The following is a 21,885-nucleotide window of genomic DNA, read 5'->3' as shown; positions in this document are numbered from 1 at the left end:
CACTGCTATTATTCTAAGATTCATTCACTCAAAGATTTTCTCATTCACTTTAAAGTAGCTTAAATTATTTACTTCAAAAGATCTTCCTCAAAAGCATAGCTCCAGAGTTGTGTTTCACTTTCATTCTTTTTAAAAAAAAATTAATTTTATATAAATTTTAACAAAACAAATACATGTATGAACTCATAGTACGCGATGGTACCTACATTATAAATTCGATTATACATTTTAAATTCGATTATACCTGTATTGTTCTGTATTATCTCCCCACCCACAACCCCCCTCCCCCCCACCCCCCAGTTAGAAAAAAGAGGAAAAAGGAGAAGAAGCAAGATAAGGAAATAAAAATAAAAAAAGGAAAGAAAGAAAGAAAGAAGAAAGAAGGGAACCTGGAGACAAGAAGGAAACACTTCCGGCTAATTTCTTATTAAATTCTTTTTAGGGGTATCAAAACAATCCTAAAATTAAATATTTCCAATTCTTAATCCTAGTTTTAAAGTGAATGGGTTCCAAAGTTTCAAAAAGAAATCATATTTATTTCTCAGATTATAAGTAGCTTTTTTTAATGGGATACAACTACGCATTTCTGCATACCATCTTGCAATTCTTATTTCATTGTGATCTTTCCAAGTGACCGCCACACATTTTTTTGCTATTGCTATTGCTATTTTGAGAAATCTTTCCTGATATTTATCTAAAATTAATCTTGGTAATATTCCTTTAGTATCTCCCAATAAAAACAACCTTGAATCCAATGGTATGGTCTTATTCATCAATTGTTCCAAAAAGTTTTTTAGGTCTTTCCAAAAAGGAGTTACCTTAGGACATGCCCATGTGGAGTGTAAAAAAGTACCCACATCCTGGTTGCATCTAAAACAAATTTCAGGTAAATTTGGATTTAAATTGTTTAATTTTTTCGGAGTTAAATATAGTTGATGTAAAAAATTGTATTGTACTAAACTATATCTCACATTAATAGTATTTTTCATACTTTCTAAACACAATCTTTCCCAACTTGGTTCATCAATGCTAGTATTCAGATCTGTTTCCCATCTTTGTCTTGATTTTTGAATTCCTGTCTTTGGACTAGATTTTTGTAACAATTTATACATTGAAGATATAATTTTTTTAGTTCCCTTGCCCTGAATCAGGGATTCAATTCCTTTAATTTGAAATAAAAACATTGAATTACATAACGTTTCCCTTAAAAAAGATTGTAATTGATAATAGAAAAAAATACTATTCCCTGGAATTTGATATTTGTTTCTCAATTGAGAAAATGTCAAAAAATTATTTCCTTCATAGCAATCTCCCATATGTTTAATACCCTTCTGTTCCCAGACTTGTAATATTTGATTATTCCAAGCAAACGGCAGTAATCTATTTTTTACTAATGGAGTTTTAGCTGTTAGAAAAAAATCTTTTATCATTAGCTTTAACTGTTTTCAACAATATATTAATTAAATGTTTAGCAAAGGTGACTCTTGATCCTTAACTAATAGCTTCGCTTCCCATTTATAGATAAATTCTTCTGGGCATATACCTTTTAAGCGGCTGCACTCTTACATTTCAACCTTTAGTTCAATACTGTGGGCATTTTCTCTCAACCAGTTTGTAAATTTCCTTAATCCAGTTGCTCTAAGCTTCCTGCCCTTATCTTAAACCTGTGAATTAGACACTTCTGGTGTAAGTTTCTCATTATCTACTCTTTCTATACATCTCATAATTTTTTATGTGTTCATCAGGTTCCATCCCCCATCAGCCTCCTCCACTCTGAGGAAAGGTCATCCTGCCTATTCAGTCTCTCTTCATTACTAAAACTCTCCATTCTAGGTTGCATCCTGGTGAATCTCCCTTGCCCCCTTTCCAGTGCAATCACATCCTTGCCATTGCATGGCTAACAGGACTACAAACAATCTTCAGCCTAGGCAATATTTGATAAAGATAAACCATAATGTGTTTTATTCTCCTCTCACAAGTATCCCCAAATCCCTCTGCTGGTGGGATATTAGGCATCGGTTTATATTGTTGTTCATTCGTTTTTCTCAACTTCAAGGCTGATACTAAATAGCAGTTACCATGGCAGATGGAACACTTTATAAATGCATAACACAACAGAAACTATACTAAAATACAAAGTTGACTGATTAGCACTTTTGACATCCTCGGGTTGTGAAAAACTTTTTTTAAATGCAAGTCACATAGAGCATGGAACAGTACAGCACAGGAACAGGCTCTTTGGCCCACAATATCCATGCCACACATGATGCAAGAACAAATGAATCCCATCTGCCTACACATGATCCATATCTCTCCATTCCTTGCATACCCACGTGCCTACCTAAAAGCCCCTTAAACGCCACTATCTTACCTGACTCCACTACCACCCCTAGCAGTACATTCAAAGGAAACCACCACCTTTTGTGTAAAAAAAACTCATCTCTTTTAAACTTTCTTCTGTTTTTAATTTGTACATTTGTTTTAAGGGCAGTTATCACAAGAATTCTGCTCAGTATAAAAGTAAAACCCAATCGTAATATTTTATAAGAATATAGACCCACTCAACCTGAATCCAATACATATAGCTGGGTACTGGTTGGTTTGTATTGGACAGCCGCAGTCTTGTAAACACTGCCTGAATATTGTTTGCAGAAACAATTCTTTCGTAGATGGGCAGCCATCTTTATTTTTTATTACCAGTTATTCAGCGGAGACCTTTATTAAAAACTTCACACTCATCAGGATATTATTTTAGCAAGCGGGTGGATGTTAGTTTTGTACGGAGTGGAATAATTTTCCTTTCATACACACAGTGTCAGCATCAATCACCTCCAGGTCAGGTATAACACAAAATTGCACAGTAAATTTACTACTCTTCTGCCCCATGGAGGTTCCTCAGTTCCAGGCTCAGATCTGCAATCTTCTCTTAACAAATATACTTTTCAAACCTGCCACACCAATGTGTACTACCAGGACTGAGAATGCCAAACCCATTTTACGTTTGACAAAGTTACTTTCACCTCAGCAATTTTGGATAGGTTTGAACCCAGCAGCCATCTTGAATCCACTAATCATTCAGCTGCAAGTGAATATTAATAATAGGTTTACTCATTACACGAGGCATCTAAAGCTTAGTAAAGTCAAGTTCAGTCTTTTTTCCCATTGGTACCTCAAAGATTTAATAAAATGTGTGTTGTCATCTTGTAACTTTCCGAGAGATTTATCCAGCTTTTGTTGGAAGTGACGAAGTAATTGGTGGACACCGTCCATATATTTCTCCTGCCTGCTGCTTAGGGAATTTAACAGATTGACCAGCCTAGGGTACAAAAAAAAGAGAATGAACTCTATTTATAGAGTAATAAACAACACATAATACCAAGGTCCATGGCCTTTATAATAACCCCATATAATGTTGAGCAGTGGATTTATGTATGAACCTATTGGAGGTGCTCTTTATAATTCATCTTTGAAACATACGTTTACCTATCAGATCTAGTTGCAGTTTTGAAGATGAGCTCCAGATGGTATATACTGTCACGAAAGTTCAAGACAGATTTGCAGTGTGATGTTTGAATTTTAGCAAATTCCTTTTTCAGCTTATCCAAAGTTACTTCCACCCCCTTACAGTGGCGTTCCACTTTCTCACTGTGCAGGCGGAGTTCCGCTGTGAGACAAAACCAATGGTTAATTTCAACAAAGAAGAAATGTGGCTTTCTGCTATATTTCAGTGTGGAGTCTTGTTAAAAGCACAACTGCTACCTATCTATACTTGACAACAGCTGTGGCACTTCTGATAGGGAGGAGGTTACCAATTCAGAGTGTTAACTTTATTATGAATTGCCAAAGAAACAGGGAGAAAACTAGTTGCTTGTTGCCTCGCAAGATCAAGTAGATTTTAAAGTTACTTGTACGTGGCAGAACAAGTACTGGCATTTTTTATCTAATTATTTTTCGGGCAGGGGAAAAGACAATTTTTGAATTGACGTCTCAGATGAGCTCAATCCTGTATCTCACCAGCTGAGATACAGCATTTATCCGTATGAAAATGTACAGTCAACAAATAACGATGAGAAATAAATCATTGTTTTCTCCCTTTCGTCAAGCGACATTGGGGCCAATTGTTAGTTCTATGTTGCAGCTGTGGTTGTGATTAAATGAGGGATTAAGCTGGAGGTTCTGTCGGCTTCTGTCGAATAATAAACCATTATTCAATACCTTGATCAATTGATAGATACATTGAGGGTTCCACTTTATTGCAGTTTATTAGATACTCTGAGATAATGCTGATACAGTACCAGCACGAACATGGAGTACATCCATTTTAATGCGCTTTCCCCTGGGCTCATGCAAGTGAGTTTGAAGTTCCATTTCTGCGTGTAATTCTGTCTTCTTGGCCACAACAATATTATTGGTATTTTCCAAGGCTTTACCATACCACTCCTCTAAGTGATCAAAATAAATCAAGCGAATCCTATAAAATACAATACATTATTTTGGTAAACTACCCTCATTTGACAAAAGTTGTTCCTTTTTAAAGACCACATGCTTTCCAGTAATAATCTACTGACAGTCTGGACTGTAACTAATGATACAACATGATTTCCAGTTTATGACTTAATCAAGGTGTCTGAACCTGGCACTAATACTCGGGGGATTGAAGCCACTTTTATAATCTTCAAAATTGGATTAGGGCGGCAAAATGACACAGCCTTACAGCGCCAGAGACCCGGGTTCAATCCTGGCCATGGATGCTATGTGTATGGAGTTTGTACATTCTCCCTGTGTCTGCATGGTTTTTCTCCAAGTGCTCCGGTTTCCTCCCACATTCCAAAGATGTGCAGGTTTGTAGGGTTAATTGGCTTCTATAAATTATCCCTAGTGCGCCGGTTCAAACTAGTGTACAGGTGATTGCTGATTGTCGTGGACTCAGTGGGCCAAAGGGCCTATTTCCATGCTGTATCTCTATCTGAATTATCTGAATATTTCAAAATGAATTGACTTGCACAAATACAAAACACACTTTCATTGCAGCACACAGTTGTGTTAGACCATAAATTTCCAATTGTATTCCCAACATGGTGAGTTCTTGATCCAGTGGAGGTAAGAGAAAGAAAATGGAGTTAGCATTGGGTAGACTCTTCCCAAAAGAAAGGGACAATTGTATGATTACAGCTGACTGAACATGTTGTTAGCAAGGACATATGAACCTGGCAGTACCAGCAATATTTATCAACAAAAGGAAGTGTGAAATGATTGAGCATGCAAAAATATTTATGTATTTCTGATCAGATGTGAATGAAGAACTATCGGAGGTGCTGTTTAATCACAAAATTGTATCAAGTTAGAGCGATAACCATACCATGGAAATCTTCGGCCCCACTTGCCCATGCTGACCAAGATGCCCCTTCTATGCTAGCCCAACCTGCCCACATTTGGCCCATATCCCTCTAAGCCTTTCCTATCCACGTACCTGTTCCACGTGTCTCTTAAAAATTGTAATAGAACCTGGCTCAACTATCTCCTCCGGCAGCTCATTCCATCACCCTGTGTCTGAAAAAGTTGCCCCACAGTTTCCTATTAAATCTTTCCCCTCTCACCTTAAACGCATGTCCTCTGGTTCTTGATTCCTCTACTCTGGGTAAAAAAAAATCCATGTATTCAGCTTATTTATCTCCCTTATAATTTTATACACCTCTCACTCACCTCTTAGCCATCTCGCCCCAAGGAAGCAATTTCTTCTCTAACCTTCCACAGTGTCCTCAGATATATCTGATCAGGCCCGGGAGATTTATCCACTTTCATGCACCTCCTCGACTATAGACTATCCCCAAAACATCTCCATTAACTCTCCCAAATTCCCGTATTTCGTCATGGTAAAAGCAGAGGAGAAATATTCATTGAGCCCATCTTGTCCATCTCCTGCAGCTCCACACAGAGACAACGGCTTTAGTTTCTGAGGGGCCATATTCTCTCTCTCTCTAGTTATTCTCTTTCCCTTAATGTACTTATAAAATCTCTTTGGATTTTCCTTAACATTATCTGCCAGAGCTATCCTCTGCAACCTTTTTGCCCAACTGATTTCCTTCTTAAGTTGGCTCCCCAGTTCCCAAAACTCCTCCAGAGATATACTTAATCCCAGCTGCCAATACCTGTCCATGCCTTTTTCCTGATCAGACCCTCAATTTGTCTTGTCATCTAGGATTTTTTACTGCTACCTGCCTTGATTTTTGCTCTGACAAGAACATGCATGCCCTGAACATTTGTCATCACACTTTTAAAAGCATCCCACTTTCCAGATGTTCCTTTGCCTACTCCAATCATCTTGAACAAGCTCCTGTCTAATAACAAAGTTGGCCTAGCCCCAATTCTGAATTTTAACTAGTGGGCCTGCCCTGTCTTTATCCATAACTATTTTAAACCTAATAGAACTGCAGTTACTGGTCTCAAAAAGGCTTGCACATGGACACATAAGTCACTTGTCCTTCCCGATTTCCTTAAGGGTAGATCTGGCTTTGCTCTCTCTCTTGTAGGACCCCCTACATATTGCCTGGGAAAACCTTCCTGAACCCATTTGATAAAGCGTCTAAGCCCTTGACACATTGGCAGACCCAGTCTACATTGGGAAAGTTAAAATGCCCTGTTATGATAACCCTATTAGTCTCGCAGCTGTCTGCAATTTCGTGGCATATTTGTTCTTCTAATGCATCTTGACTATTTGGGGGCCTGTAGTACATTTCCAACAAGGTGATCATTCATTTTTTTATTTTTTGTTTCTCAGCTGCACCCATACAGCCTCGCTGGATGAGCCATCTCGGATTGCTGCCTCAACATTCTCCTCAATCAATAAAGAAACACCCCCTCAGCTTTTCCGCCCATCTCTATCTTGTCTGTAGCTCCCCTGTACGCTGGAACATTACGCTGCCAGTCCTGTCGCTATCTTAGTTGGGTTTCCACAACATCCTAGTAGCATTTATCTATCTAAGGCCCGAGTTCATTCTTTACCTGCCAGGCCTCTTGCATGAAAGTAAATGTAATTCACTTCCTGCTGTGCCCCTGCCCACTGAACATTCTTTCTTCACCTTCTACAACGACTTCCAACTTCTCAATTGCCTCAGTCCTGCACTGGATTCCTCCTCCCCCCCCCCCCCCCCCCCCGCAACACCTGCCAATCTAGTTTAAACCCACCCGAGTAGAATTAGCAAACCTGCCTGCCAAAATAATGGTTCCCCTCCTGTTCAGGTGTAACCAGTCCCTCTTATACAGGTCACCTCAGCCCCAGAAGAGATCCCAATGGTCCAAAAATCTGAAACCTTGCCCCCTGCAGAACTCCTCTGCTACGCATTAATCTGTCCTATTTTCCTGTTCCTGCCCTCACAAGCACATACCGCCAGGAGTAATCTGGAGACCACTGTCCTGGATGTCCTGCTTTTTAATCTTTTGCCTAATTCCTGTATTCATTTCACAGGAGCTTTCCCTCTTTTCTACTCTTGTCATTTGTGGCAACATGCACCGCAACCTCTGGCTGCTCACCCTCCTCCTTGAGAATGTCATGCAGCTGCACGGAGATGTCCTGGTCCCTGGCACCAAGGAGGCAGCCCATATCATATCATATCATCATATACATACAGCCGGAAATAGGCCCTTTCGGCCCTCCAAGTCCGTGCCGCCCAGTGATCCCCGCACATTAACACTATCCTACACCCACTAGGGACAATTTTTACATTTACCCAGCCAATTAACCTACATACCTGTACGTCTTTGGACGTCCTGTACGTCCTGTAACCTACATACCTGTACGTCCCATCATCCTGGACTCTAGATTGCTGCCACAGAATCTCCTGTCTGTCGCCCTGACTAGCGAGTCTCCATTCACCGTGGCTCTGCCAGACATTGCCCTTCCCCACTGTGCCTCAGAGGCAGACTCAGTGCCACCGGCCTGACTGTTGCTCACCTCTGATGGATCATCCCCCTCATCACTGTACCTCAGTACACACGCCAATAAACTAAACTAAACTAAAACTAAAATTAAACTGTTTTGAAGGGGAATGGCTACAGGGGTCACCAGAACTCTCTGCCTACTCCCTTTCCTTGTGGTCACCCACCTATTCTCTTCCTGTGCCTTAGGTGTGACCACCTTGTTCTAACTCCCATCTCTGAAGTTCTCATTCTCCAGGATGATCCAGAGGTCCCAACTATTTTGTAATTACAAAAATAGTTATTAATAACTAATTACTAATTACCACTAGTGATCAACATTATCCAAGCTATTTCGATCAGATGTTTAAACTAGGACCAATCTACTTATTTTAGTGGAAGCAAGAAATCCCCAAAACTGGGAAAATTCTCCCACAATCCCAAAACCTTTAACACACCTCTCGCTTGTAAGATTTTCTAGTGTACAAATTAATCCATGTGTTTGCCTAAAAGATATAAATACCATAAGATCAAAAATAATTAGTAAATAAGTCATGAAATGCCTTGGGATATCATCAGGAACCGAAAGGTCTTTCAATTTTTCCCAAATTACTTTTCAGTGCAAAAGTATAACACATTTAAGATAGAGATTGAAGCTTTCCCACCAACCTTTGTTTTAAATCAATAAATAGTTCTTCAGGAAGAAAAACATGCTTTGTGCTCTTCTGAAGAAAATCTGCTTCCCTGGTACCAGCCCAATCATCAATGACACTTATTTTCAATTTTGTCCTTCTTTTACATCGTGCTGAATAGATGTTCCCTCTGGAAGTAGTGAAATACTCATACTGAATCTGTATAGGCTTTCTGCTCGCATGCATCTCTTGATAATCAGCCTAGAACAAAAAAAGGAATTTCCTATTGCACTGTGCTTCAGGATGTAGAATATGAAAACAGTCATGGTACATTGGCCTTCATCATTCAAGGCATGGAGTATAGAGGTTGGGACATTCTGTTACAGTTGTACAAGACATTGGTGAGGTCGCATTTTTGAGTATTGTGTCCAGTTTTGAACACTCTGCTATAGGGACGATGTCATGAAACTGGAGGAGTGCAAAGAAGATTTACGAGGATGTTGCCAGGACTCAAGGGCCTGAGTTATAGGGAGAGATTGGGCAGGCAGGGAATGGACAAATAACATTTAGAGTCAGGACTCTTTCATAGATGTGTAGGAAGGAACTGCAGATGCTGGTTTAAACCAAAGATAGACACAAAATGCTGGAGTAACTCAGCGGGACAAGCAGCATTTATCTGGAGAGAAGGAATGGGTGATGTTTCAGGTCGAGACCCTTCTTCAGGCTGCCTGTCCCGCTGAGTTACTCTTTCATAGGTGCTGCCTAACCTGCTGAGTTCCTCCAGCACTTTGTATTTTGCTCAAGATTCCATTATCAGCATTTTCTTGTGTTTCTAAACTGAGCCATAGCTCTGTCCTCAAATTGCGTAGTCTAGTCTAATAATCAAACCTATTTAAGGTCTGGAAGTAGAGCATTCTAATTTTCCAAGATTTATTAATCAGAACTTCAGACTAAAAACTTCCTGATTTTCTATAGATTATTGAGCAAGTCTTGTAAATTCGCCAAGGTCTAAGTCTTACAATTTACTCCTATGCTTATGGCCTCAACAAACAGCACCCACTCCACTTCCAACAAGGCTATTATGCCTTAAGTGTTGGTGGAGTTCCTCCTATTTCACCATCCTGATTGAAATGCATATACTGCTGAAACCCTGTTCATGCATGTAAATGTTTTTATTGTCATATATTTAGCAAAACTACCCAGGTGGGAAGGCAGACGTTGGCCTGTATTCCTCTGCGTAACTTGAGTATGACTGCTCAACTATCGGTCTGAAGAAAGGCCCCGACCCAAAATGTTGTCTGTCCATTCCCTCCACAGATGCTGCCTAACCCGCTGAGTTCCTCCCACACTTTGTGTTTCACTCAAGATTCCAGCATCTGCAGATTCCTGTGTTTGCATAATATGTTACAAAGGTTCTGATTCACCAGCTGGAGAAAGATATTGCTTGGGCATCAAACTTGCTTAGCCATGAAAAAATGTACAATTGAGGTGAAATTAATTACTTAAGTAAAATTACGGATGGCAGTAAACCTAAAATAAGATTGAAAAGAAATGGACAAGAAAATAAAAGAAAAACCAGACTTTACCAAGACAGACACAAAATGCTGGAGGATCTCAGCGGGACAGGCAGCATCTCTGGAGAGAAGGAATGGGTGACGTTTTGGGTCGAGACCCTTCTTCAGACTGATGTCAGGGGAGTGGGAGGTACAGAGATAAAATGTAGTCAGCCAGACTTTACCATTTGTACATCCGGTAAGAAAACCTCATCATCTCCAATTCCACCCTCAAAAGAATATTCACTGGGACGAGCTGATGATTCCCAGCCTGCGTGATTACTGGCGTTTCCACTTTCCCTTGAAGTCTTTGAGTGCTCATCAAGTGTTTTATCTAAGGTAAAGAATCAAACACATAAAGAGATATGTGGGCAGATGGACCAGTCAAATCTCAGAATCTTTATTTCACTGCCCCTTTATTATTTACTAGGAATATAATCAGATGATCCCCCAAGCGTGGGGGGTGGGGGTGGGGGGGGGCTGCAATGGCTGCCTTGAAACTATTTTAAAGAATTCTGTACTTTACTTGATGTAATCTTTCAGTCACAATCAATATCAGGATAGATAAAATCTTGCCTTTACTTTTATTTTTGCACCTCTTAGAAATCTACTTATATATTTGCTCTCTGCTTGTTTGGGGGGCTGAAAGAACATTGCCAGTATTGCAATGCCCTCTTTTTTGAACTGCAATGATGTGGAATAAAAACATGGTGGACCAATAATCAGGGCTGTTTTCAAATTTCTATTTTATCTATGATGAGATTCCATTTAGAGTCAATTCTCATTATCATAATAAAAGCCGTAATCCATTTCAAAAATGACTTCAAGCATAGATTTAAGAAAAATGACTGCAGTCTGAACTTCACTGGATTCTATTTTGAAATTATTTAGTTTAGAAATACACACCGAGTTCCTGAACGGCTAACTTATCTTCCAAATGCTCCTCAACAGATAACTCTTCTTCCAAATGCTCTTGATCAGATAACTCATCTTCCAAATGCTCGCGAGGAGATAACTCGTCTTCCAAATATTCGTCTACATCCTGGTACATAGTAAATAATAATAATTATCCGCATGGCCAAGAATGTTCGGTTATCAAAAGCCTTGTTAAAGATAGCTAGCAAATATATATCCCCTTGCAAAACACAAAGTGCTGGAGGAACTCAGTAAGCAGGCAACATTTGTGAAGAGAATGGATACACAATGTTTTGGGATGCGATCCTCCTTCAGATTATAGACCCTTCTTCAAAATCTGAAAAAAGATTCCAACCCAACCACGGTCTGTTCATTCCCTCCACAGGTGCTGCCTGACCTGCTGAGTTCCTCCAGCATTTTGTGTTTTGCTCAAGATTCCAGCAGCTGTAATCTCTTGTGTCGCTAAGTATAACCTCACCATTGAAGGAGTAATTCAAGAAATAATTATGATGCAGTTAGCCTGACATCAGTAGTAGTAGTTGGAATCTAATATTATGAAAGTTGAAGCACTGGAATTAGACAATAATATGATGGGCAAATTATGAAAGCAAAATCATAATTGACAAACCTATTAGATTCTTATGGGACTAAAAAATACCAGAATAAATAAGAACTAATCCATTGATGTTGGTTTCAAGAGTACATGGGGAAGCTAAATGAGTATGAAAGGAAATGGCAAATATGTGTGACAAACATATGATTATCCATTTTGGTATAAAAAGTTTCAAAATGCAAAGTATTTTTTAGATAGTGAGATACAGTAGGTATTTTGTATTGAGGAAACTGAATTTTTGAATTTAATATATTAATTCCAATATTCTTGAATTTAAATTACTGATAATTATCCTGCAGGTGTAACATGCAATTAGGAAGACAAATGTCCGTGGCCATTATTGCAAGAGAATTTGAGTGCGTACCATTAATATTTTCCCTATTTAAAGTTGAGAACCAGAAGTCATTGTCTCATAAAAAGGTCAATCATTCGGTACAAAGGTACAGAATAGAGAATACTGAGGTAATGGAGGCTTTGTTGATATGTATATTCAACAGAGATTGATAGATTTCTAAGATATTAAGGAAACAATAACAACCACAATGGACTGAACAACCTTTTCCTATTTTTATTTATACATTGATATGTTCTTCAGAAAACAGCAGCAGGCAGAACTATGGAGACATAAGAAACTGCAGATGCTGGAATCGAGCAAAACACATTGTGCGAGTAACTCCGTGGGTCAGCCTGGTCTGAAGAAGGGTCCTCACCTGAAATGCTGCCTACATTTCCTCCACAGCAGCTACCTGACCCACTGAGTTACTCCAGCACTAGGCAGAACTACGTAGTTTAACAGAAGCATCGGCATTTTTGCATCATCTTACACTGTTTTCATCAAGGAAGTTTGACCCTTCTGCCGACTGTTCATCCCTTATGCTTGGACTCACATCACTTCCACTCCTAATATACCCAGGAACTCCCTCCTGAACAGCTTCTAGAGTCGAGGATCAAAAATTACACATCATGAAAATTATACAGTTGAAAGTTTTGTGTCGGCTGCTGCTCAACAGATGGAACGCTTAACAGTGTGTAGTGTCTCCATTTGCATGATTGGAAAGAATGGCTACAGGGGATCAAGATAGGGTTTACTTACATTTTTTTTTTAAAAAGCTAAATGTATTTAAGCTTAATAAATGTTTTAGTTTTTATTATTTTTTCCAAATGTTTCAACGTTTTAGTAACATTGATATGAATTATAATTTTTAATAGCTTTTTTCAGCTTCTTCATGGATGTTTTGTAAGTACACTAAGAGTCAGAGTATACTAAGTAAAAAAGTAAGGTACATGAGACCAAAAACATAATCTGTACACAGAGAAGATAAAAATAGGACTCCATAGAGCGTTTTATGGTTGACTTCAGAAAAGTTGAGGGGAGGGACTGGTGAAGTGGTGATGCCAACAAAGTATTGAAGTAGTAAGTAAAGAAGCAAACCTTCAGTCGGAAATAATTCTTTATCCTTTTTAGGAGGTTCTATTATTATCGTTGGTTGACCCTTAGAGCAAAGAACATACATACATATAATACAGATGAACAAATACAAGGAGGCACAACATTTTCACACAGGTTAAAACCTTCTACTATCTGTCTTGCCTAAGAACAGTCCAATAATTGAATACCCTGGATCTGAGGTACAAAATGTAAACTTTTCTAAAATTTCAATGTTAAATGACGCTAGTTAGGATGGCTTTCAATTCATTTCCGCCAAGTGAAAATGAAACATCAGAGATGGAGCCAGGACTTATCCACTTACCCACCCTCGCAAGGGACAGCAACAGTCAGCAATCCTGCTTCAGCAGCCATAAAAACATAGAAACGTGATGAAAGCTACCCCATTTGAACAGCTGTACCAGTTGTAAAGCTGATAGCCCACTGGAGATGAGGGGAAGGATATCCTCACCTTGCAAGGGGAGGAAAGGGGGGACACTTACACATAGGAGGCTGAGGGGTGATCGTATTGAAATCAGGAGCGGCATGAATAAGGTGAACGTTCAGTCTTTTTAACCACAATCCTCCAAGGTAGAGGATTCAAAAACTAGAGGGCATAGGTTTATGGTGAGAGGGGAGAGATTTAAGAGGGACCTCGTGGATAACATTTTCGCTCAGACCGTAGCACGTAAAGGGTATGATCAGACAGAGGAAGCTATAGAAGCAGATTCAATTCTAACTTTTAAAAGGCATTTGGATACATGGATAAGGAAGGGTTTAGAGGGCTATAGGCCAAATACAGGAAAATGGGACCAGCCCAGTAAAGCAGGGAATTACATTATGCCCATGCTGATACTTGTTAAGAAAAGCAAAATGTGAAGATATTATCCCCAATATTCAATTAACCTGTTAAAAGGTCGAAGAGTTTTCATACCAGTTTATAGACTTCGAACACGTCAAAATATTTACTGACGGCAGCGCTGAATCTGTACAGTTCCTTCTTCAATGTAAAAGGATATTTGTTGACTACTTGGATCTGTCTTTGGTGAAAATTTTCCAATCTGTGTACAAAAGAAGACAGATTAAAACTGCTCCCAGCATTACATGGTTACAACAAATTTACTAAAATGCATGTCATGGAAATGCAGCATAGTTAGTTTATTGTGGCATGCTCATTTCAGCAAAAGCTAAATATGCTAGAACAGAAAAAGCATCCAAACTTCCTACAGCACAGTGTTATCAGTTCACAGAGACAACTTAAGGCCCTGTCCCAGTTCGGCGTTTTTTAAGGCGACTGCCGGCGACTATCATAGTCGTAGCAAGTCGCCGAAAAAAACGGCGAATGGACCCACCCTACGACAATGTCTACGACAAGCTACAACAACCTACCACCTAGTCGACGTCAAGCTACCGACAACCGGAGACCCAATCGTCGCAGGTAGAACGTCCACCTTCGACCGCACCTACGATGACACCTACGACAATTTACCACCACAGAGGCGACAGCCTACAACAACCGAAGTCAACCTACGTCCACCCGCGACAAGCTACGACCCCGAAGACTGAAGACAACTGAAAACAATTCACGTTCCACCCAGTTTCCCTATAAAAGGGGGTGTACGGTAGGGCTTCCAATCATTCTGCATCATGACTATTTAAAAGTGATGCCATGAGAAACTACTCTGAAATACAATAACTTCATACATCAATTTTCCGTCAAAATGTCAAAAATTTCCTTTATTGATATTCAAACAATTTTTTTTAAAGGTTGAGAAGAACATACAACAGTGCATACAAAAATATTGTAATAAATTTCAATAAATTTCAATAAACTTCAAAATTCAGACTTTAAACAGAATACAAGTGCAAAAACATACAAACCCTAACATCATTTATGGACACGTTACACTGATGGATGATCAGATCAAGTCCACACTTGGAATTCGCCGAAGTCAGCACCGGCGACAACCTACGTCACCTGGCGACAACCTGGTGACAACCTACGACAGCACCTACGTCAGGAGACATCAAGCTAGGCTCATTGGCGTCAAAATAACAGTGGCCGAAATTTTGTTTTACATTTTCAAAATCCAGCGGCAACCAGAAAAACACTACGACTCTTTGGAGACTACTCACGACCACGCACGCGACACCCTGGCGACCGTGTGGCGACAGCCTAGTCGCCTGTAGTCGCCTACAAAATCCCCTAAGTGGGACAGGGGCTTTACTGGGGATAATTTTCAAGGCAAGGCATGCAACCCAAACAGGGAACAAAGTAAAAGCCTCGTTTCTGTTGCTTGTTAGTCTTCAGAACTGTCCACCAGAAAGTGTGCACGTAAGGATTCTAATTAGAATAAATTCAAGGAAGTAGAAATGTTCCAACTTTTTCTGCCCCAAACACATGATACAGTGACGTGTGTATTGTTGTATAGCTGGTCCTTCATTACAGCTGGCCTGAATTTTGGCCATGCCCTCATTTTGCTGCAACTATCAGAAAGAAGGTACAAGAGCCTGAAAATCCCATGCACCAGGTACAAAAACAGCTAATTCCCAGCAACCATCATTGTTTGGAACTGCACAATGCTAACCACTACCTCAGCAACTGCCACCTCAGGGCGGCATGGTGGCGCAGCGGAAGAGTTGCAGCACCGGAGACCCGGGTTTCATCCCGATTACGTGTGCTGTCGGTACGGAGTTTGTACGTTCTCCCCGTGACCATGTGGGTTTTCTCCGAGATCATCAGTTTCCTCCCACACTCTAAAGACGTACAGGTATGTAGGTTAACTGGCTTGGTGTATGTGCAAATTGTCCCTAGTGTGTGTAGGGTAGTGTTAACATGCAGGGATCACTGGTCGGTGCGGACTCGGTGGGCCGAAGGGCCTGTTTCCACACTGTATCTCTAAACTAAACTAAACTATGATCTTTTATGGACCAGTTTTGTATCATTAAGATTACGTGGTATTTCTGTTACTTATTATATTATTGATTATTATATATTTATTTATGTGTTATTGTGTTCACGGGCCTGTTAAGCTGCAGCAAGCAAGAATTTCATTGTCCTATGGCTAGAACATATAATAATTAAACCCTCTCGACTCTTGAACTCCCTGCTAAAAGCAATGTGGGAGTACTTTCTTCAGCACTGTAGTGGTTCTAGATGGCAGTTCACCACAACCATTTCAAGGGCAATAAGGGGTAGACAATAAATGCAAATCTTGCCGGTGATGTCCAGATATGAATAAAAACTGCTTCTTAATGCTTTTTCACTGAAGCACCAAATTTAAAAATGGTCAAGTCAATCTGAAAGTTGGCAATTTATAAAATTGTTGGCCCTGCACTGTGCATCTGAACAATTTGCCAAGTCAAAATTCAGCTGAACCCCCTGAACCTACTCTTTTCATTGACATATCATAAACCCTGCTGAAGAAGTTGAAAATAAGCAAACTGGAGAAGCTTACCATGGTAAAAATACTTGCCCTTTTTCGATTTTTTTCAGTAGACAGAGAGTCTTCTTGTAGTCTGCCTTCAGTTCCATTTGTGTGTTATCCTGTCTCAGCTGATCGATAAGCAGGTCTAAATTTGCTTCTCTTGCCTGAGAAAAGATTTAACCTTTAATGTGATACATAGACTTTGTCTATAGAACTGTTGCACTACAATGCTGAGAGCTGTATTCTCCACTCTGTATCATTCCCTTTGCTCTAACTATTGTACTCGAGTTTGGCTTGATTGTATTTATGTATTTTATTATCTGATCGGATTGGATAGCATGCACAACCAAGCTTTTCATTGCACCTCGGTCGGTACATGTGGCAACTATGAACGTAAATCTACACCTTAACATGAACATTCCGTTCCATGACTGAAAATATGGCTGTTTTTATAAATTTGAGAAGGGATAAGAGAAAAAGCATACCAATATTGAACAGATATTTCACGTAAATCTTAAAAATAATTAAATTTGTCATTACCTTTTGGAATATTACTACTTCACGCTTTTTGAAAACATTCAGTTATGCAACTGGCAGGGTCATTTTGTGGAATACATTTTAATATCTCATCGATGAAAAAAAAACAAAGAGGAAATGCATTGTGTAGAAAACATGCACTAGAATCATGATTCAAAATTAACCTGTTTATTCTGATATTAGTTGCACATAAAATTCATATTCCAACCTTATTGTCATGGATGTTGCCCCCGGTAATGCTGAAAGGTTCTATTCAGGGGATGAGTTTTGTGAGGATTTGGTCAGCACTGATGTAAAGGCATGCTTGAACTTCTTAAAAGGGAATGTGCTCATTCTCTCCAAGTGTTATCGAGTCATGGTGTTGTTATAGCTTATTTCAAAGGTTTGGAAACTTGGCTGCAAGCTTTGTTGGAGTAGGGCAGTAAGCAGGCACTGTATTTTCAATAATAGCCGCACAAACAAACCAACTGGGATGAGTATAAATGGGTACTTAATTGTCAGCATGGGCAAGATGGGCCAATGGGCCTTATGACTTTATCACTCTAATAAGAGTGATGTTCAAAGCAGGGCCGTCTTAACGCATGGGCCTGATGGGCACTTGCTCGGGGCCCCACGATCATAGGGGCCCCATGCTGATCTGTGTATGTTAAGTGATTTGCAATAAATAAATACTACTTTAAAAATGTAGGTTCAATAAGTGCTTTTTTTGCAACATTTTCGGTCACTAAGTGCCTCTCACAGCGATCTGTAAGTGCTTTTCGCAACAATGTAGCACCCTGTCCATCACTAAGTGCTTTTCGGTAAGTGCTTTTCGCCGGCATGACGGGGGGGGGGGGGGGCTGGTAGGGAAAAGGGGGTGGGGGAGAGTAACGGTAGGGGCCCCAGTACACTGCTTTGCCCGGGAGCCCATAATGCTGTAAAAACGGCCCTAGTTCAAAGTACTAAATAATCATACAAGGATAAGATCACTGTATTTAAAGGATTCCCAAACCACTTACTTTATAGGACTATATTTAATGGCATCACTGACAGCTTTTGTAACAAACACAGATGATCAGAAAATCTGTGGACACTGACAGATAAATTAAATTGCATCCCCTGGAAAAGATTATGTTCAAAAACTTTTTATGAACAGCAGAAAGACAGTAGCCTAAAAATCGAAAATTATATGAGTCATTGATGTTAATCACGCAGGTAATATGTTGCACATGATGACACAAACTGCTTAAATAACGCATCTCTGGATGACAGCGATGAATCCAGATGCAAAATATCACCTATCCACGTTCTCCAGAGTTGCTGCCTCACCCGCTGAGTTACACCAGCACACTGTGTCTTCTTTGTAAACCAGCATCTGCAGTTCCTTCTTTCTAATATATTGCACACATGCCTGGTTTGAAGAAGTTCGGATCGTCTTCCTTGCAGTTTTATTGAGTGATAATTTGTGATTCTTGGCAGTGAGAAACATTTTTGCTGGCAGCAAACATACACATTGTTGGAGAAGAATGAGCAATTTCATGAAATAACGAGACAACATTGGCAAATTATTAGTGGAGACTAAAATAATTTTCATGAGTTGGACATCAGCAAATGAAAGTTAAATTCAATAAATTTCTGCCTCAGAAGGCAGTGGAGGCTAATTCTCTGAATGCATTCAAGAGAGAGCTGGATAGAGCTCTTAAGGATAGCGGAGTCAGGGGGTATGGGGAGAAGGCAGGAATGGGGTACTGATTGGGAATGATCAGCCATGATCACATTGAATGGCGGTGCTGGCTCGAAGGGCCGAATGGCCTCCTCCTGCACCTATTGTCTAAAATCACAGGGAAGGAGTTTGGAGCAGTTCATATTATGGTCGCATTACACACATCACGATTTTATATTTGAATGGAGACCTGCAAATTAACTTCAGTGGATTCCACACTCCAGAACTGTCTGTCTACCTGATTTATTTTATCATCCTTCTTGCGACAGTCATCGATTTGCTCTTTCAGCTGCTCTTCCAGTTTAATTAAATTCATTTCATGCTCCTCCCATAGAAGAATACCTTCGTTACTAATAGTAAACAACTCCTTACAATTCATTTCTGTCTGCTGGGCCAAGTTCTCCATGTGTTTCTGTAAATGGGGGGATGAAACAGAAATTACACATTGATCACAATATTTAGATGGAAATATTCAGGCAATCTTCCTGTCACTTCACAATTTGATAAATGCCTCTTAGGGATTGATCAGTGAGCTTTTGTACTTGTTTGATTGGTAGACAGTTGCCTTATCCCATTCAGAATTGCCCCTTTGATTAGGATGGGGGATGAGTCTGGAACTCTGTATGCTTCATGTAAACAAGGATTTTTGCACTCTGGTGCATATGGTAATACATTAATCTGAATCAGATTGAATATGATTCTGAACATCTGATATAATCAAGGTTGTATTTGGTAATCTAAAGCATGTGATCTCAATTTCTAAATCACAAATTAAATTCAGCAATAAAAATAATCTACAGAGACAAAGTCTTACTTTTTTTAAACTTTATCAAATGGAGAGTTGGTTGTTGCCTCCAGTGGTGTATTTGGTCAGACCCCAATTCCTATTACATTGTACTGAAACATGCTGCACCATTACTCAATGTGGCTCTTAAAGCAACATGTTGATTGGAATTTTCCCAATGACAAAAAGGTCATGCATCAAAATGTCCCTTCCCACAGGATAACAATTCACCATCAATGGGCTCCAAGCCCATTGCCGAGCTGCCAGAGAAAATCTGAGCTCGATTTAAAAACAACTCTTTCTCAACAGGCGTTTTCCCACTTAGAACATTGGCTGGCTTCATTGATTCAACTGCCGTAAAGTTTTGTTTAGTTTAGTTTAGAGAAACAGCATGTAAACAGACACTTTGGTCCTAGAGTCTGCGCCGACCAGCGATCCCCGCACACTAACACTATCCTACACAGTCTAGGGATAATTTACAATTTTACCGAAGCCAATTAACATCCAAACCTGTACGTATTTGGAGTGTGGGAGGAAACCAGAACTGCCGGAGAAAACCCACGCTGGTCACAGGGAGAACGTACGAATTCCGTACAGACAGCACCTGCAATCAGGATCGAACCCATGTTGCTGGTGCAGTGTGGCAGCAACTCTACTGCTGTGCCATCATGCCGCCCCTTTTTGGAGAAATGCTTCTTCAGAAATAAAGACTTACATCTACAGTGGACAACTCATTTTCAAAGTGGCGTTGTAAATTGCCAAGAAGAGGGAGAAAGTCAGAAACTATCAGCTGAGTGGCTTCCTTTTCTGTACAGGTGTTTGAACTCAGTAACTCTTCCTGAATACAAAAAAAAATGTTATTGTAAATAACACAATAACAAGTAGGCAGCATTACCACCATATGTTTCACCAGAAATTAATAAACGATATCACCTGGTCAGGTTATAAACACCTAATAAAGTACAAAGGAATCTTTCACTTAGTAGCTTACAATGTACCAATGGGAAAGACAAGTTGGTAAATAATCATTTTCTTGAAATTCTTTTCCCACAATCACTGGGTCTTTTGCCAGATCTCTTCAGAAGGCAATTGCAAGTGAACCTAATTATGTAAGGCTATATCTGCAGAAACCAATAAGCTAAATGAAATAATTCTTCCTTCATCATCATCACCACCCCAAGAAAAACGGCAGAAGGGCAACAAAGTCCATCGCATTGGCTTGACATTACAACTGTTCCACATTCAGGTTCCAGCTTTGCCCCATTTTATGGTTAATTAATGATTCTCTAACAATGTTACTGTCTCTGTTGATATTCAATCAACCTTCAGTTCACAAATTATAGTAGAATTAGGCCATTCGGCTATCGAGTCATTCAATCATGGTTGTTCTTTTCCTCCTAATCCAATTTTCCTGCCTTCTCCTCATAACCCTTGACATCCATTCTAATCAAGAATTTGTCGATCTCTACCTTAAAATATCCACTGGCTTAACCTCCACAGCCCTCCGTGGCAATGAGTTCCACAGATTAACTACCCTCTGACTAAAGAAGTTCTTCCTCACCTCCTTTCCAAAAGAGCGCCCTTTAATTCTTGGGCTATGACCACGTCCTTTCCACATCCACTCTCTCTACGCCTATCTGTCTTTCATTATTCTGTAAGTTTCAATGAGGTCCCTCTCAACCTTCTAAATTCCGGCGAGCAGAGACCTAGTACTGTCAGGCGCTCATTATATGCTAACCCACTCATTCCTCAACTGCGTTAATAAATACGAAGTAAGTGCTCCAGTAACAACTTTAAAACGTGTTTCTATTTGTTCCATAGGGCAAATGAGAGATCTATACTGAACCATTTCTATTTAAAGCAGTTCTGCACAATACAAACTGGCCAGCCTCCGTTACGTAGCAATACCAATCAAAGTTATTATCATTCTTTATTATTATACATTTACCTATGGCTTATGAAGCCATCATTAACCCAATTGGTGATCAAAGTTAGTAGCACAATTAGCCTGGCTGTGAAATTGGCAAAGGATTTCAAAACATGTTTGGGGTCGGATATTTCATACTTAAGGAGAAAAAATTTGCTTAGTAACTAACATATTTTAAATCATTCCTCTCACCCCAAACTTGCCCTAATAGTGAACTCATCAGCTCCCTGTTTCCATCCACGCTGCTTAAAGTGTGAACTATGTTTGCTCATTGAAAATTTGGACATGTGGGTTTCTATCCGTTCATATAAATCATTCTGTACAGTTAAATACTAGTCATACTTGAAGCATCTTTAATTTTAAATTTTAAATAAAGATACCCTTTGGCCCATTGAGTCCATATCAACCATTAATCACACAGTCACACTAATTCAATGTTCTCCCACTTTTTCAT

The 21,885-nt window shown here is 39.6% G+C and overlaps 1 protein-coding gene across 1 annotated transcript in view; it reads right to left on the bottom strand.

The window, feature by feature from the left end:
* Window positions 1-21,885, bottom strand: part of LOC144590439 (coiled-coil domain-containing protein 180-like) — a 71,430-nt gene that overhangs the window by 30,741 nt on the left and 18,804 nt on the right. Inside the window, exons 13-24 of the mRNA XM_078395053.1 lie at window positions 20,220-20,342; window positions 18,959-19,132; window positions 16,530-16,645; window positions 13,988-14,114; window positions 13,060-13,120; window positions 12,452-12,561; window positions 11,006-11,141; window positions 10,285-10,433; window positions 8,584-8,807; window positions 4,296-4,471; window positions 3,484-3,664; window positions 3,170-3,316 (exon numbers count right to left, since the gene is read on the bottom strand). Of these exons, the coding sequence (XP_078251179.1) occupies window positions 3,170-3,316; window positions 3,484-3,664; window positions 4,296-4,471; window positions 8,584-8,807; window positions 10,285-10,433; window positions 11,006-11,141; window positions 12,452-12,561; window positions 13,060-13,120; window positions 13,988-14,114; window positions 16,530-16,645; window positions 18,959-19,132; window positions 20,220-20,342 (1,724 nt within the window). The remainder of the gene's footprint in view (window positions 1-3,169; window positions 3,317-3,483; window positions 3,665-4,295; window positions 4,472-8,583; window positions 8,808-10,284; window positions 10,434-11,005; window positions 11,142-12,451; window positions 12,562-13,059; window positions 13,121-13,987; window positions 14,115-16,529; window positions 16,646-18,958; window positions 19,133-20,219; window positions 20,343-21,885) is intronic.

This window comes from Rhinoraja longicauda, unplaced genomic scaffold, assembly GCF_053455715.1.
Source record: "Rhinoraja longicauda isolate Sanriku21f unplaced genomic scaffold, sRhiLon1.1 Scf000189, whole genome shotgun sequence".
Lineage (NCBI taxonomy): Eukaryota > Metazoa > Chordata > Chondrichthyes > Rajiformes > Arhynchobatidae > Rhinoraja > Rhinoraja longicauda.
Note: the sequence above shows the minus strand (reverse complement) of the source record. Positions and strands in the feature narration are given on the sequence as shown.